At 32.5% G+C, this 18836-nt stretch overlaps 3 protein-coding genes across 3 annotated transcripts in view; 1 reads left to right on the forward strand and 2 right to left on the reverse strand.

Moving 5' to 3' along the window:
• Flo2 (flotillin-2) overlaps positions 1 to 18836 on the forward strand; it is a 98487-nt gene that overhangs the window by 25322 nt on the left and 54329 nt on the right. The gene's annotated exons all lie outside the window — the stretch shown is intronic.
• LOC108781981 (glucose dehydrogenase [FAD, quinone]) lies at positions 2134 to 4008 on the reverse strand. Its single transcript, XM_018550125.1, has one exon. It carries the CDS (start codon positions 4006 to 4008, stop codon positions 2134 to 2136), a length of 1875 nt encoding a protein of 624 aa, XP_018405627.1.
• Positions 10430 to 14824, reverse strand: LOC108781983 (glucose dehydrogenase [FAD, quinone]). The gene is made up of 3 exons (XM_018550126.1): positions 14687 to 14824; positions 11970 to 12283; positions 10430 to 11881 (listed from the first exon to the last, which is right to left on the reverse strand). The coding sequence occupies exons 1-3, from the start codon at positions 14822 to 14824 to the stop codon at positions 10468 to 10470; spliced, it is 1866 nt and encodes a 621-aa protein (XP_018405628.1). The 3' UTR covers positions 10430 to 10467.

Consider the following 18836-nt stretch of genomic DNA (forward strand, 5'->3'; position numbering starts at 1 on the left):
CTAATGGTTACAACGATATTATAATTATTTAAATGTTCCCATGAGCAACTTATTTTTTATAAATTTCTGCAACTTATATGCGTAAATAACTTATATGTGTGAACAAAAAGAATCTCAAGTTTTTTTCACGAAATACTTGTCTCATATTTTTGTCTGTAGAATATGTCAACAAAGTTAAAAAAATTATAATTTTTAAAGGATCTGGTTTGACGTGGAATACCTCATATATATGTATATGTACATATATACACATTTAAATAATAAAACTTATCTTATTTAGCTAAAGAGGCTACATTTATTATATGGCACATAAGAAAACTGAGAAAGGAATGTGCAAAGATTGGTCCAAAATGTTCAACTAATAGATTTTTATGGAACTTTTATTAAACGTTCTAATACTAGAGATCATAGAATACTAATAAAAAATTTTTTATGTAGCAGAAACGATGGCACAAATAAAATCTACATAATCCTATTTCTTGGAATTTGGAAAAAAAGCTAACCAAAAAGACCAAAGAGCGTAGATTATTCGAATGACTAAGAAAACGCACTGCGAAGTTCACAAAATTAAAAAATCGATAAATGAAGTCGTCGAAAAGAATGAAACATTGTTTGAAAAGGCCATATACACCCTTATTTACAAGTCGTCATATTGGCCCTCCTGATCATCTTTTTACATAATATCCAATACGATTCTATAGAACGGTGAAAGTATTAAACTAAAGAAATTTTCATGAAGATTTCTTTAGTATAACGTTTTAGATTGATCTTCGCATATTTCTTTAATGATGCAGTACCTGAGAATTATACATACTTAATCGTTTTTATGTATCCTCGTGACTTTTTACTTTGAACTGGCCTAGTTTCATTACTAATTACGTAATATTTATTTCCGATTACTGTCTTTCAATTTTTTCTAAAATTGCGCTTTAAACGTTAATCATTCTTTTTTATTAGTCTGTTTATTAGTCGAATTTAATATTTTTATGAATTTATGAATTATACCGGGTGGGGCAATAACTTTGTCCACCTTGAATACCTCCGCTATTTTTAGAGATACGAAAATATTGTAATTACAAAAGTTGTACGGTATTAAGAGAATTATAATATACGCTGGTTATAACTTTTTTAGGTGGAGGCGCTTCGGAGATTTCGAGATCAACTTCATTTTTTTAAATGGAATTATATGAATTTTTTTTCACTATATGATTCCTCTAATTATTCTGTACATAAAAGTATCAAGGTAGAGATGTAAAAAAACCAATAGTTCACGAGATATTTTACACATTCTTTTGGTGCATATTGACATAAAATTTTTAATAACTCGTGAACTATTGACTTTTTAATAATCGTACCTTAATGCTTTTGTAAACAGTATAATGAGATGAATCATATAGTGAAAAAAAATTCATATAATTCCATTTAAAAAAATGAAGTTGACTTAGAAATCTCCGAAGCGCCTCCATCTAAAAAAATTATAACCAGCATATATTATAGTCCTGTTAATACCGTACAACTTTTGTAATTACAATATTTTCGTATCTCTAAAAATGGCGGAGGTATTCAAGGTGGACAAAGTTATTGCCTCACCCGATATATATATATAATTGTTAAGATGAAACACGATTTGATCATTGCGCATTTTTGCTATTAATAATTTATAAAATATACATACAAAAATTTTTGTGTACTGTAATTTTAATTATAACTTTAAATAATCAAGATTAATTCACTCTGTATGTTGTTTATATACTGTAGCTATCTTTTACTGCACATTATTTAATTGTATAATGTACATGGAATAATTATGAACACAAATATTATTTACCGAGACATTACCGAGATTAGAATAAATTAGAACAAATTAGGACATGTTATTGGTATATCCATTATGATACGATCAGTTAGATACGTCAATTGCAACATATCGCACATACCTATATTACAGTTTAAAACTTTTTAACGTCTTTAACAATCTTTTTTCTTATTTAAAAATAATTGCTCTTACGTGATACGCCTGCATAATGAAAACATCCGAAAACAAATCGAATCGTTATACATTATATTATAATAGATTTTGGATCGAATTTACTTTTTTCTTAGCCCCTTGTAAGATCGCGTTTAATTTCGTGATTAACTATCAATGATGGTAGCCGACCAATCTTGTTTAATGAGGTCAGCACCTTTCTCACCGATCATAATGACAGGAGCGTTTGTATTACCGCTGCTTATTGTCGGCATGATAGACGCATCGATAACTCGAAGTCCCACGATACCATAAACCCTCAATCTAGGATCCACTACGGCAGTAAGATCGGTCGGCGGTCCCATTTTGGCGGTACCTACAGGATGATAAATTGTCATAGAAATATGTCGAATCTGACATTCCCAGTAAGCGTCAGTGTCGAATTTGAAGTGTTTGCATCCCGGTAGCTTAACGCGATGAAGTCTCGAGTCAAATTGTTTAAAAACTTTCGCCTCGCTGACTTTGATCGCAAGCTTCGCACCTTCCACTAGGACGGCAATGTCCATAGGATCGGAAAAGTAATTCGCATTGATAATAGGATGATGAAAAGGATTGGAACTTCTCAAACGTACAGTACCACGAGACTTGGGCCTTAACAGAAGAGGCATGATGGTCCAGGCGTCTCGATTGGTAATTGGTCTGTAGACGGTATTGTATACTTCGTCCGTTAACCCTAAAACTTTCCGAACTTGTACACCCGCGTCGGAATTAATAGAGGCTGGCGCCATGTGGAATTGCACGTCCGGATAATCGATAGAGTGATTGGCATACTTTGTATTCACGAAAGCATAACCTTCAACGCCACCCAAGGTCGTCATGGGACCTTGGCCGTTAACTACGTAATGCATCATCATCGGAACCGGTTGAAAACGATCTTGAACTATAGCGACTGGTTTATCAACCAAAAATGTCAATCCACCCATTCCGACATGATCCTGAAGATTGTCGCCGACTCGAAGATCTTTGATAACAGGAATACCAACGTGTTGTAAATGTTCCTTTGGTCCGATCCCCGACAGCATCAAAATTTGAGGACTGTTAATGGCACCTGCTGATAATATCACTTCCTTGCGTGCTCTCACTATCTGCCTGCGACCATTCCTAACAAACTCGACGCCAATCGCTCTCATAGTTAACGGATCAATCACAATTCTTGTCACATGACTGTTCATAGCTATATGAATGTTCTTGCGTAATCGTATAGGCCGCAAGAAAGCCTTCGCGGTGGAGCATCTGCTTCCTCTGCGAATAGTTCCTTGAGATATCATAAAGCCCGTCTGCTTTTCGCCATTTATGTCCCTGTTTTCGTATCCCAATTCAACGCCTGCTTGGACAAAAGCAACCACTAAGGGAGTCTTCCATGGCGATTCCTGTACCGTTAGGTAACCACCGGTCGCGTGATATGGACTTCTCTGCAAGTATGGATTTCGATTGTCTTCTGATTTTTTGAAGTAATAGAGAACTTGGTCGTATCCCCAACCGGAATTACCGAGCGATTCCCAATGATCGTAGTCTTGTTTATTACCACGCACGTACAACATGTAGTTAAGAACACTGCTTCCGCCTAAAACTTTACCTCTTGGCCAATTACAACGGCCACCCTTCATAGCTAAGCAAGCTTTACCTGTAGCCTCAGTCTTGTAATTCCAATCCAACTTGGTCAGCTGCAAGTACGCAGCCAAAGATGGCACGTCTGTAATCTCATTTTCATCTGGGCCAGCCTCTAATAACAGCACATTCCAGTTCGGTATCTCCGATAGTCGACTGGCAATTACCGCTCCAGCCGATCCGCCTCCGATTACGATGAAATCGTAATCAGAGTAGAGAGGGTGCTTGTCGATGAGGCGACTCTCAGGATCCAGTTGATCGTAACGATAGTAAGAAAGGCCCGCGATTAACAATGGTATGAGCCATAAACCTGTACCCACTAAGCCAATAGCGCTCTTCAAGGCTGATGTCACTACTATCGCACTGAAAACCATTCTGGCGAAAACATAAACCTGCCTTGCGAATTTTTATCTTTAGTTTGATATCGCTATATCATTGCTCTTCGTTGTAATGGAGATATTTTTTTTTATCTGCTGATATTTTCAGTCTCGTGAACATTGCAGGACACGTCGATGTCTATATTTTTTATGACGTTTCCATTGATTTCGATGAATCGCTTCCATACTGCTTTGTTCTGTAATAATAATCATAACAATAGTGATGATGATAATGATGATGAAAGAGATATTAAATAGAATTGAATAAACGCAGCACTTGATAGCAAATATTAGTATTAGATAACATACGTTAATACTTTTCTCAAAATTTTGATCTAAACTTTACATTGTATCTTGTAAAGATAAGAACAAACGTTAAATGTTAATTTTAAATTTATTAATTATTTTTTAAATAGAGCAGAGCTTGGAAAAGTTTAGAATCACCAATTGTTATTACTAGTATTAAAAAAATGTTGAAATCTGTTGAAGAATGTAATTAATTTTACTCGTGGCGACACGAAGTGGAAATAGCAATATGTTTCTAATCACGGAAGAAAGAACGGTTTCCGCGCTATGTGGAACAAGGAAATGCCAAAGTTTCTCAACGAATTAAAGACCATCGAGCCCCATCAAAGCTAGCCTGGCAAGCGTTTAATTGAATAAGATCCACTTCGATAGCCACACAACACAAGCTTCAATCCACGTGTAAATTGAATGAGTAAACGGTGCACAAAGTGCCTCGTTATGCCTGCGGGTTATGTCTCGATCCGCCGGAAGAACGAGATGGTGATCTCATAACGAGAAAGGAGAAAGTGTTCCACCGGCATAAACCTCCGACTTGTCTCTTTTTACGAGACAACTCGTGGAGTTACGTTATGCTACTTCTTTCCGTTTCTCTCTCACACGTATACACACACACACACACACACACACACATTTTTTCGTTCTTATCTAGTTCCATCATGTATACGAAAACGTTTCCGATTGTTAAATAGGTCAGTGTCAAGACTAATCTATTAACTCATATACTTTGGAAAGAAGACTTTTACGAATTACGAAAGGCGAAGTGTATATATGGTATGTATTTAAGGAAAGAATGTATTTGAAAATTGAAATCGCAAATACATCCTTGATCTATTGACATTCATTGGTAAGAAACAGACGGTAAGGATTACTATTCTGGTACAAACTTCTATTTAAGATTACTATTCTGGTATAAACTTCTTTAAATATACATATAGATTTAAAAATACAAGTTAGATAACGCTTTTAAGGCTTTCATGGGAATCATCTTGAAAAGTATTAGAAAGTTTGCAGGTTATTGCTGTATTTCCATTGCTAATGCTAACTTCCATGAACCTTGCCGAAACCCGCAAACCTTTTGATATCTTTGAATACAAGTAAGATTTTGAAAATTCTAGAAAAGACCAGTTTTAACAAAAGAAAAAGAAGAATAAAGAAAAGGAGAGAGATGAGGAAAGAGATAAAGATTTTTAATTTATAATACTAATAAGCATATATTGTATAAAAATTGTATATACATATCACGTACCTGTAATCGCTATAGGATAATTCCAATTTCGTAACTTCCGCTGAGCAATTTCATGTATTTTCTCTGAGTCTCTCAGAGACCTTGGAAGACTTCCTCTTTGGTGCAGAACGATGAAAATAATTAGGATAGTAATTTTGGAGTACTATATGAAAGTACGGGAACATCAATACTATTCGATACACACTCAGCAGTTCAACGATCTGTAATATTTAAAAAATGTATTTTTTTTATTTATATAATTAAGGATATAACTCATTTAAGTGTATAACTCATTTACTTTATTTTGTGAATAAACAGAAATAATCGGTAAATCGTTATGAATACCCTTCTAGGAAAGCAAATTTGTCAAGCGAGATTAATGTTTTTAATTATACAGTAAATTAAAAAAATTGTTGTTTTTTAATGTACAGAATACATTAAAGCGATTTTATGGTCTTATCAAGTTATTTCAAAGATAACAAGAAAAAGGAAATTGTGAGAGGTATGAGAAAGAGAAGAATACGCTCGGCATATTTTATATTACGCACGGAAAGCAACGCGGAAGTTGCCTTTACTTTTCCTGAAATCGCTCGTTAGACCTCGGATATCGTTATGGTAGAATTGTTAAAGTTCTAATCGATAATATTGTAAATAATCTGAAATAGTCAATATATCGTAATGGAATTCGTTGGTGCAATTTAAAAGATAATGGCGCAATATTATACATTTATACAAGTATAATAACATTACTAATGCTAGTATTTATCATACATGTATGTATACGCGTATGTATAACAGAGTTATTTTTCTCTGTTTTTACGGTAAATTTCAATTTCTCAACGTAAAATTTTATCCGAGAGAATTAATTATAGCGCGTTACATTAAGCCACATAAAGTAATTAATTTTAAAGAAAAATATAATATGTACACGTTTCATAAAAATATGTTATGATATAGTTTTCAATGTGTGGAAAAGTGTAAAGAAAAGGCATCAATTGGTGAAAGTTTCCAATATTCGCCAATTGCGACATGGAAGAGCGCAAATTTGTGAATTACGTAATAGTTTTCAATAAGTAATTCGTCCCAAATACTTTTGGTGAAACTGTGAAATGTATGCATACGACAACAGTATAGATATGATACAGTCTAGAGACATATTTATATGGAGCCTTATTATACTTATTTTATACTATTTTATACTTACAGTATAAAAATTTTATGAAACGTATACATATTTTTCTTTAAAATTAATTATTTTATGTGGCTTAATGTAATGCGCTATAATTAATTCTCTTCGATAAAATTTTACGTTGAGAAATTGAAATTTACCATAAAAACAGAGAAAAAACTTTGTTATACATACATACATATATAATACTTACTATTTTATACATATAATTATTTTATATGATCTTATTGTGGATCAACTATGATTTAATAATTTGTTGCGCGTTTGCGGGATAATTACTTCTTACATATAAGTTTTACTTAAATTTTTTTTGTTGTGAAAAATGCCACACGAACAAACATAAACGATACAGTAGTAACAGTATAAAATAGTACAAAATATTCAATAAATTGCAAACAATTGCAATTAGGAAAAATAAATTTTTATTTAAAAAATAAGAAATTATATGAGTAGTATAAAACATAAGATAATCTTAGTTTATTATTTATTTTTATTTTATTATTTAGTTTTTATAAAAAATTTATCTGAAAAGGAATGAACTTTAATCTAAGTACAGTGTGTATACACATATATATATATATATATGTATGTATACACACGCGCATGCAAACACACACACACACACACACACACACACACACACACACACACACACACACACACACAATTAAAATGTTATATCGTGAGCTTCTAATGCAAAAAACTTTATATTTCGATGTTATTATATTTATAATAGAGAGTTGTGTGTATTATTATTTCAAAAAATCAGTTTCAAATAATTTAAGGTAATTAACAAAAGTATTGACACGATATTATAATATTTAGATTATTATACATCGTGTGGAAATTGTTTAAAGGACACGAGTTTTATCGACTAACTAAATAATTGTCAATGCGTAACCAAACACAGATTTACTATTTTTACATTTTTTGTAACGTGATAAAAACATTTATCTCGAATAGACACGCAACATTGTGAATTTTCTTTTTGTCTGAAGTGATGTTTTTGTCACGTTTACACTGATATTGTAGAATGCAGTTTACCGGAATTTTCATCAAGGACGCATTGTACGTCATAAAGAAATAATATCGTGTATTTTCAATACTTGTATGTGATGTTGTATAATATATTGTGGCACATATTTGTATAATTCTGTATAATCAATTTGATTGAATTTATCGTTCAAACAAAATTTTTGTCACAATCTTTGCATAATAATGATTTGTAGACAATGTCATTACGCACGTATACATAGCACACTATCTTCAGTCACAGAACTGTACTTTATACTTTTATCATTTCCTTGATGTATTAATGTAGTAGTAATGGTATTCCCCTATGATTCGATCAAGATTGCACCAACACTTTGTCACTATCCGGTAGGTATAAATTATTACTTGGAACAATTATTCCATAATTGTCATAATTATTCCAAGTTTTTTTCCACACACACGCAAGAAAACTTAGAGAATTATTAACGATCCGATCGCATCGATTTTATCATAAAAACCGCAATAGAAGTTTTCATTACCGCCAAAATTTTACCGGAAGAACCCTCTGATTACTGAAAGCTCACCGGGTGACGCGACGACAGTCGAGTGTCTGCTGTGAAGTCGGTAATAATAGTCGGAAGAGCGGCACGGTACTGCACCGATATACCTCCATCCATTTCACTCGCACTATCCTTGTCGTTCTTATTTATGTCTAGTCTTTTTCTTGTCCTTCCCAAAGCTCCCAACCGGACTCTGTCAGTGAAAGTATTCTCTTCCTGTTGTTACATACACGCACCTACCTACCTACCTACCCATCTACCTACCTACCTACCTACCTACCTACCTACCGTAGCCAGAAACAGTGTGGTAACCGTATGGCATTCGCACGTACGTCGCTATTTACTTTGCTCACGAAAAAAATGATCAGTCTCACAAAGATTGGAAGATGACCGGGTCTGCTTCCGCATTCAATAAACAGTGATAATACGGGATAAAGTGGTAATACGGGATTAAGCACGTGAAGCGTGATCTATGTTCTTTCGATATGTGTTTTGTCATTCATACGTAAAGCTATTGTATATAGAAAACATTGCAATGTAAAATTTTTATTTTCAACGAATTAATTTAAAATATAGTATTGATTATATCACATAATACATATTGTTTGCATCAATTCGAGTATCACATTATTGCAATTACACGCGTAATATGTGAATTACAATTCTATTAAATTTATTTGTATTTTTGCAGAACCGCGGCATTAATGAGTAATTCGTTTTATTTTAAATAATGTAAGATAACAAAATAATTCGCGTTTCCTTAGAGTACGTTATAATTTTGTTATCTTAACAATAAATCAGTTTCTTCTAGTTGTATTTTTCTTGTCAATGAAATAAAATGGGTTTACATCTTTTGAAAAACGAAAAGAAAAATCGCACATGTCGCATTAAATGTCACTATGAGAAAAGCAAGCAATTGTGTCAATTGAGATATTAACAGACAGAATACGACAAAATTAACGATAGAAATGATATGCGACTTTAACAAACTTGATAAAATCGCGTGCTATATAGATAAGTATAGACTAACTCAAAATACCGCGTGTTTAATTCGGTATATAGTCTCATATTTCCAAAACATCGAATCTTTATAGCAATACAAAACTGCAAGTATTATTATAATTGAAGATCATACATTCCAAACGCCATAGTAATTTCTCAGAAACACCTTCTTTGCTTCGTCTATACTTTCTTTCGTTAGTTACTTTACGCAAGCTATTTTCACGCATAAAGTTAACAGACTAAAGTCTGATGTAAATACGACGACAGTCGATCTCACTTTCACTCTCTTGGTAATCTACCTCTTTTCACACACACTGAATATTTCGTATACATTCGAATACTGAAAGAAGGAAAGATTCGTATAATGTATCAAGATAGCGATACAATATAATAGAGACATCTAGAGAATAGAGATAATCGAAAAAGCGGAAATAATATCAATAATATCAATTAATAAGTAGTAATAGCATGCATTACTTCATTGAATTGCTATACATTCGTTCTATTAGATGTGTTAACAGATAAGACGAGGAAGCGGAAATAGAGAGTAAAAATGCGCGCAAATATGCGCTTCGCTACGCGCGACTTTTGGCACGAGATGTTATATAAAATTACATCCGCCCACTTGCGATTCGAAAGTCGTTATGTTCTTGTATATCGGAAATGTCGAATAGTCCTTTTCGTGTTTGCATTCGAGGAAATGCGCTTTTAATAAGTGCTTGTTATCGAATATTGAGTAGATAGAATTTAATATAATTTATATGTATAAGAAATTCTTATCGAGATCTACAAATGTTGACAAATTATTTATTATTATGTACGAGGAAGGAGTATATTACATATTATGGTATACAAATATAATTGATGTTTAATGGAATAAATTAATATTTTGACATTATATATATATTTTACATAGAGTGGCATCGCCATTAAAATTTCTAGCTTATTGACTTTGAAACACTCAATGTTTCTGACATATTAGTATATGTACATACATATGTATTACATTTTTTTAAACATGCACAAAACTCTCTCTCTCTCTCACTCTCACTCTATCATGAGTCGCTCATTAATTAATTAATTAACTAATTAATTTTTATACGATATAATTGGTAATTTTTTGTTATAACTGGATACGACGATAAGTACAATATATAATTTCAAAATCCCAATTTCGTTTATCATCTCTGTCTGATATTTCGCTTTCCTTTTACTCGCCAATCCTCCTTGATAATGTCACTGACTTTTTCACCAATCATGATAGTCGGCCCATTTGGATTGCCACTGACAATGGTTGGCATTATGGAAGCATCGGCGATCCTAAGTCCCTTCACTCCATAAACTCTTAATCGCGGATCCACGACAGCCGTCGAATCGCTCCGCGGTCCCATTTTACAAGTACTCGTTGGATGATAAATTGTGAAGGTAAAGTGTCGTATGGCGCACTCCCAATATTCATACGTATTGAACGGATATTTATGACAGCCCGGCATACGAATCGTGTGGGGTCTCGAACCGAATCGCTGAAACGCGCTGGTGTTGGACACCTGTAGTGCCAGCCTGATCCCTTCCACGAGGATATCCATATCCTCCTTATGCGTAAAGTAATTGGGATTAATGTCCGGTTGAACCAAGGGGTTTTTGCTTTTCAACCTGATCCATCCTGTGCTCTTGGGCCGCAGCAGAAGCGGCAGAATCGACCAGGTTTCGACACCGTGCAAGGGTTTGTACATGATGTTGTACACACGATCTCTCAGACCGAGAATCTTTTTTATTTGTTCGCCATCGGAATTGATAGAACTTGGCGCAAAGTGAAACTGCACATCCGGATAATTGCCTGACTTGTCAGCGTATTTAGTATTAAGAAAGGCTAATGCCTCGACTCCCGGAGTAGTCAGAGGTCCTTGTTCCTTCATGATGTACTCAAACATCACCGAGAATGTTTGAAATCGTTCTTTCATTAACGTGATCGACCCATTCACCAAGAAAGTTAGTCCGCCAATGCCCACGTGATCCTGAAGATTATCCCCGACTCGTAAGTCGGATATCACAGGTATACCAAACTCAGTCAAGTGCTCGCTGGGACCGATTCCGGACAACATGAGTAATTGAGGTGAATTAATCGCGCCGGCGGATAAGATAACCTCTCTTCTGCATCTCACGATTCGTTGTTTGCCGTCGCGAAGAAATTCTACACCCGTTGCCCTTTTCTCGGCGTTGAAGAGCACCTTCAGGACTTGAGCGTGCATTGCTATGTGCAGGTTTGGTCTATTCTTTATCGGTCGTAGGAAGGCCTTTGCTGTCGAGCATCGACTGCCACGTCGAATCGTCGCTTGCGTCAACATAAAGCCAGTTTGATTGAACCCATTTATATCACGATTTTCGTAGCCCATCTCTTGACCAGCTTGCAAAAAAGCGATCGCCAAAGGAGTTCTCCAAGACGGCTCTTGCACCGTCAGGTAACCTCCTGTTTTGTGATAAGGTGTTCTTGCTAAATATGGATTACGATTGTCCTCGGACTTGAGGAAATAAGGGAGCACTTCCTCGTAGCTCCATCCCGTGTTACCTAATCGAGCCCAGTTGTCGTAATCATGCCTACAAGCAAACTGTCATTTATCGTTTGATCATCTTTAACTTGCTAACATGACAGTCTTAGCAATAAAAGTGAAATAAATATACATGCCTATTACCACGAACATAAATCATGGCGTTGAGAACACTGCTTCCTCCGAGAACTCTGCCGCGGGGCCATTTACATTTGTCACCTATCATAGCGAGACAATAGGTGGATGTACTAGGTGGTGAAGTCTGATATTTCCAATCGAATTCTGTCAACTGATTATATCCGGCAAGTAGGGGAACATCCGAAATTTCGTTCTCATAACCGCCAGCTTCCAAAAGTAGTACCGTCCAATTAGATACTTCCGATAATCTCGAGGCCACCACAGCACCCGCGCTGCCACCTCCAATCACTATGAAGTCGTACATTCGTAGCAGCTGAAATCGCATTGTGATTTGTATGTTTATGTAATTTAAGTATATATAGCATTAAGTATATATATAGACGGAGGAATTTGAAAATGAAACATAACATCAATTTAAGAAAAACTTATTATGTTCGAACTTAAATAAGTTTTCTTTTTTACATAAACTTGATTATTAACAGGATTGAAATAAGTACTGCGTTACTTGTAATGCCGTCATTGTTACATTAAGAAAAATGTCTAGTTGAATTAATTGAAATTATGGCTAAAAATTAAATTTAATTAAAAAAATTAATAAATTTCTAAATTATAATATCTAAAGAAAAGCAATATATTAAAAAAAAAATGTTAATATACAAAATTATAAAAGATATTTATTAGATAAGTTTAAATAATAATATATAGTATATATATGTGTATATAATGAAAAGCTTGCTACATATTGATTATTATAATTAATATTGATTATTAAATAATGTAATTTTAAAATTTAACATCTAATTTTAACATTACAAAAAGTAATGAATTGTTATTTTGTGATATAAAAATTCAAGATGTAAAGAACTAAGTCTCAGAGTTGCGCAATTTAAATTAATAGATGAATCAAATCAAAAAGAAATACAACCAAATCACATGAATAATTTTGACGTAGTATAGTGTACCTAAGAATTTAGTCAAAGTAAAAAATTGACCGATCTAAATCACATTTAAGTGTATTAATATTAGATATTCAACTACCAGAAGGGTAATTTGAATTGTGCATATTAATTTATGTAATAATTCTGTTTTTCTACATGGAAAATCAAACGTAAAAGTATGCCAAACTAATTATGTAGATAATTCAATGATAGAATAGTAAGCGTATTTACAAAGTTATATTGACTAAACCATCATTGGTAGTAAATGAACGTAAATGTAACGTAAAAATAATAGGAATTCTATAAATTATTGATGGTATGTACTTCACTTTGATTAAGAGCGAGGAAGTGTTTTGAGGATCTATCAACAGATGGCACACGTGTATACACAAGAGAAATTCGACATCCATCCATATTTAAACAGGAGATGGTCAAACCATTTGCTTGCATTTCTCATCACATCATAGCGATTATCATTTCTCTCAGAACAATTATTAATTAATCGATTTATATGATACAAAATTTTAATAATTGATTAAATTATTTTACAAAGTAACGAGATCAAATAAATTTAGTAAATTGTTCTGTTAGATAAATTATATTAAATTTACTTTACTCGAAGACAAAATAAGTTTACCAACAATTTATTAAGTTGCCGTTATTTTATAGAATAGTTCAGTCAAATATTAAAATCAATCTATTGTACTGCAGATTTATTTCATTGTGTTCACAAAATTATTTTAATTGACGATCTAATTACGTTCGATTACTACTAATAATAGTTCAATTAATTTTATAAATATTTTATAGAACTACACGGAAAGAATTACATCTTAAAATTTACCCTGAAAATATGATAATTGTGGGACAACATTATATTTCGAAGAATTTTTATGTAAATCTCTCACATTCATTAATAAAACTACAATAAAATATAAAATAAGTATGATTAATTTTACTGAAGTGCATGGTAAAAATCTTTAAATTTATTGTATTGTACCATAATTACTGTATTTTCAGGGTAAATTTTAAGAAATCCTTCTCTCCGTGTAGATTCGATGTTTAACAGAAGGAATGAATGTTAAAATGTTTCTTGATACAACCCCACAGTTAGTTCGCCATTTAACTATAATATTGAGTTTATTTACCTTGAATTGATTCAATTAATCATTGTTTATACCATGTAATAGTAATGCATTATAATACTTTCAGAATTACTAAATGACAGTAACGGTAACGTGTTATTTTTAAAGTAACGGTCCTATCATAATCTTTATTATTAAATTATACGCGATCAATAACCGACATTGATACATTTTCAAATATTGTTAACCTAATAATTAAGAAGGTACATCGATATAAGTAATAGTTGACACATTTTAAATATTTTCTAAAATAATTAAGAGTTATGTTGTATATAATATTTCTCTATAAAATTGTAAAAGTTTTAAATAACATTTATTTTATTATTACACATATTCTCAAAGGGGAAGATTAATCTATATTATTCTGTGATATAATCAAAGTATTCAATATCAGAAGGATATTTCGCGCTTCGAAACTGTTAACTCGTAAGCTAATGTGAAACGACTAACTTCTTCATTTTACTTATGCCACTGATTTAACAATACTAGATCTATTATATTTAATCGGTACAGTTAATAGTGGATCTCAAGCACTGCTTTATCGACTGTATGGAAGAGATTGTCTGATCTCCACATTTATACAAGTAAATTCCTCTAGTCTTCTTTTGTCTTTTTTAAATTTTCCTTTCATACCTCTCGTGCATTTTGCGGATGCGATTCTGGATCGAGGTTATTGTATCTATATATGGTGAGACCGATAGCCAAAAGTGGAATCAAACTGATTCCAAGAACAGAAGTAGTGCCGATTAAGCTTGTTAATACAGCTGCCATTTCCGTTTATATTCATCGCCAAGTATCAATATTTGAATGCTGTCATTCGAAAAAATTATTCTTTCAAGCATCAATGGAAAACCGTCTGTAAAGATAAATAGTTAATTAATAACAAAAAAATATTTATTGAACATATGTGAGTGAATCATCTAAAACATATAGAAAGTAATAATGTATATCTTGTATATCTTGTAGAAAATAAGGTGGTAGTATAAAAATGTACAGAAATATTATTTTTTATACACGTATAACAAGATTAATTTTTTATATAACATTTGTGAGATTTCTATTATACGTACAATATATCGTTTTTTAGTAATTATTATAACTACGATTTGTAAAGCGTAAACATCGACTGCCATCAGGACGATCATCTGAATCATTGTATGACATGACATTATATGAGAAAGAATAAGAGAGAAAAAGTGTTATAAAAATCGGTCCAAAGACGAGTAAAAAATAATATAGTTACATAAATAAATAAAATTTAGTGTGTCAATATATGTATTAAATTAAAATTAGCAAAACTAGTTTTGATTTACAAAAGTTTTCTTCAGTCGCATATAGTTATAAGAATTAACATATGGACACATTAAATTCTATTTATTTAGTATATATCATCTATTATTTTTTGCTTGATTTTTATTACAGTTTTTATTATCAATGACGAGCAAATGATTAATTTTTAAATACAAGGAAAATAAGATAAATGTTTATACACGCTTTATGGATTAAAAGTGTTTATATTTTGAGTATGAACATACCTTATCACACAGACTCCACATATCTCCTAAATTTCAATATATATTTCATGCTACATATTCCCATTTTAACAACATGATCAATGACATAATGCTTCATTCAGCAAGAATTGATTTACAATTTCGTCTAACGTTTCGACGTCGCTGACATACTGTGTGCAAAATGTGGATGTTACACGTCACAAAGATCATGATAACATCTATCTTGCTCACATCGGCAATGTGCCGTGCTGTACCCGTTGATCCATCACTCACGTGCATGTCTGAGTTGCTTTTCCACACGTCGTTTTAACGATCTTGATTGGATTCTTAATGATCTTTCTTTACGCATTACATTTCTTTTTTTACGTCGATTGTGGCCTCCCGATATTTTGAGATTATTACTTGAGTCGAATGAATTACATCTCGATTATATTCTGCGTTACAGTGTGTTTAAACTTTGACATAAGCGTAAGAACGTCCGAGGATAAATATGTAAAATGGCAGCGGAATGAAACTAGCGCCGGTAAGAACTACACTGCGGTACATCGGTGAATGCTCAGAGTGAAAACCAGTTGGGTCCCTATAGTGTATCCTTTCAATGCTAACGGTGCATACGAAAACATGATCCCGTAAGGTGTAGAGGCTGTCGTGCGTTCTAATTTTTGTAGATGTGGTTTACATTATTTTTACTTTTTAAGATTTTATATATTTGTTTTATATTTCACATAGATGAGATTTCTAAATATATCATACTTATTTTGTTCGTATCTGTTTTTACTTCAATATGAATAACTGTTGAGAATATATTTTTATAATCCAAGCATATGTATTGTAGGTAAATGGAAAGAGCGATTTTGCTGAAGTATCTAAAAATCTAGGTATAGATGTAGAACTGAAAATAATGTTACTGTACCACAAAATAACATAGAAATTTAAAACATGATGAACAACGTCGAAAAAGTTTTGACATTTTAGCAATCAGTTTAAGCTCTTACATAAATATTTTGATGATTCAACAAAATTATTTTTAGATTAGTTTGTAGCTAAATTTTTCAGTTTTACCTCTTTCTGTGTAATAAATGCGGTAATAGATCTATTTAGCTACATCCTTTTGTATAACAAAACAAACTCTTTACGTCTCAGCAACAGAAAACGAAACGAGAAACAAAGTCCTATGAGAAGCACGGTCCAAATTATCCCACACTGTTCCATTGATAAAATGCGAGATGAAACAATGTCATATTATGCTCCATTGTTACAACGTAAATAAAATTAGTATGTTAAATAACGATTTATTTTTGTTAAGAGAGGCGCAAAGTAAAAAACGCGAATAATAGTCAGTTATTCCAACGTTATCGGTATGCGATTTTGCAACAAACGTTATCGAATGAGGAAGGTTTGATGGAGTACATCGTTTTCTTTTCAAATGCGTAAATCGTACACGAGACTTTCCTCTCTTTCACGCGCAGTAATGGTGTCGACATCTTTCTCTTTACTTTCGTGGCCGATGTATGACACGGTGGGGAGATGAGTTTATTCGCGTACACTTTCTCTATGTCTACGTGCGATGTCTACGTGCAGTTCAGCAGGCAATATCTCTCCAATTCGTTATATCTACGTTTCGTTACGTTACCTCGAGATTATGCGCTACGCTTCGATTCTTTTGCTAAATCTCGCTACAAGAATCGCAGCGGGAAAGAAGTTGTGATCTTGTCGACCGCGTTTCACTTTTCGACACAATGACCTTATTTTGCGATACAAATTCTAAAAAAATCTCTAGAAAAACTTAGTTGCAAAAAGTCGATGCCTTACGATATCGTCACCAGTAATATTATATATTGTATGATTAATTTGAATTAATGAACAGTAATTGTGCAATATATATGTCCTGAATTTTGCAATAAAATACATTTGCGTATGATTCATTTATCGATCAAATTAAATAATGAAAAAAACTCGCTATTGGCAACGATTTGATTCACGTGTTCTAATATGGGCTTTCAGCGGTAATGTTCCACTTTTTCTTCTTCAGAGCCTGATAACTTAACGGTTTCATCGAACCAACCGATATAATCATCGGTTTTTTTTTTTACCAAACTGCTCCTTGCCCTGATGAACTGCAACTTTCACGGAATGATGGTATTCCAAGAATGGATACGAAGATAATCCGCGAAGCATATAGCTTTTATATCATTGTTCCTTTTTTGTTTATGACAAAATTTACAAATATGCACGCAAAATAGGTTTGCAAAAATAAAAGCAGCATCAATGAGAAGTGAAAATTTTCATTCTGCATGCATAGTGTGAACTCAGATCTAATTTCTCTTTATCGAAACATGCCATATGCATTTCGATTACTTGAAAAGAGAGAAAGGGTAGCAGAGAGAGACAAAAGAACGAAAGAGAGGCGCATTCGTTTTTCATCTTATCCCGCTATTCACGATTTTAATTTTAATGAGATATTTTCGAATAAATTTGCAATATTGATTCCTCGTTGGTAAAAATATTAGCTAATGGTTTATTTTATACTTACAGAGTCTTATTATAATATTATATTATACATTTTATATTTAAAATATTAATTAAGATATTTTGACTAACTTTTTTAAAAATTCAATCAGGCGATCGGCACGATGCTGTTATAAGATAAATAAATAATATTTTCACTTAATTAGCACATATGTATAATACGAATTAATTTTAGAAACATTTCGTTTCACAAAACCACAAGTGTGTGACAAGTTGACAAGTCTGACATTTGACAATATGAAATATTATATATGAATATATAATAATGCCTAGCATTGTATCTAAAGCTTAACATTAATTATTTTTGTTGACAAAAATGGCAGAATGTTTTTAAATTTATAATATAATAATTTCACACATTAAGATGCTGGCTTTTAAAAGAATTCTTTTTAAGAATAAAAAAACTGAAAATTAATATCGTTTTATTCGGTTAGTCTAATAATAAATCTATATAATATTCTTCCTGAAAAAGAATTTTTGTGATAAGCATCTAAGAATTCACGATATCGACATATTATTTATGATGAGTAACGATCTCGAAGTGATATTAAATCGATTATGTAAGGAATTACAGGTGAAATTTACTTTCATTTCTCAGACGACATGATGTATTCAAGGACGATATATACGAGATTGCATCATTCGGATTTCGATTGCTCATAAAACTGGAAAAAAAAAGATATATTTAGAATAATTGTTTAAAAATCAGGCCTGTCTAATTTGAGCTCTGAGCTAAAACG

Source organism: Cyphomyrmex costatus, unplaced genomic scaffold, assembly GCF_001594065.2.
Source record: "Cyphomyrmex costatus isolate MS0001 unplaced genomic scaffold, Ccosl1.0 scaffold932, whole genome shotgun sequence".
In the NCBI taxonomy this organism is placed as follows: Eukaryota; Metazoa; Arthropoda; class Insecta; order Hymenoptera; family Formicidae; genus Cyphomyrmex; species Cyphomyrmex costatus.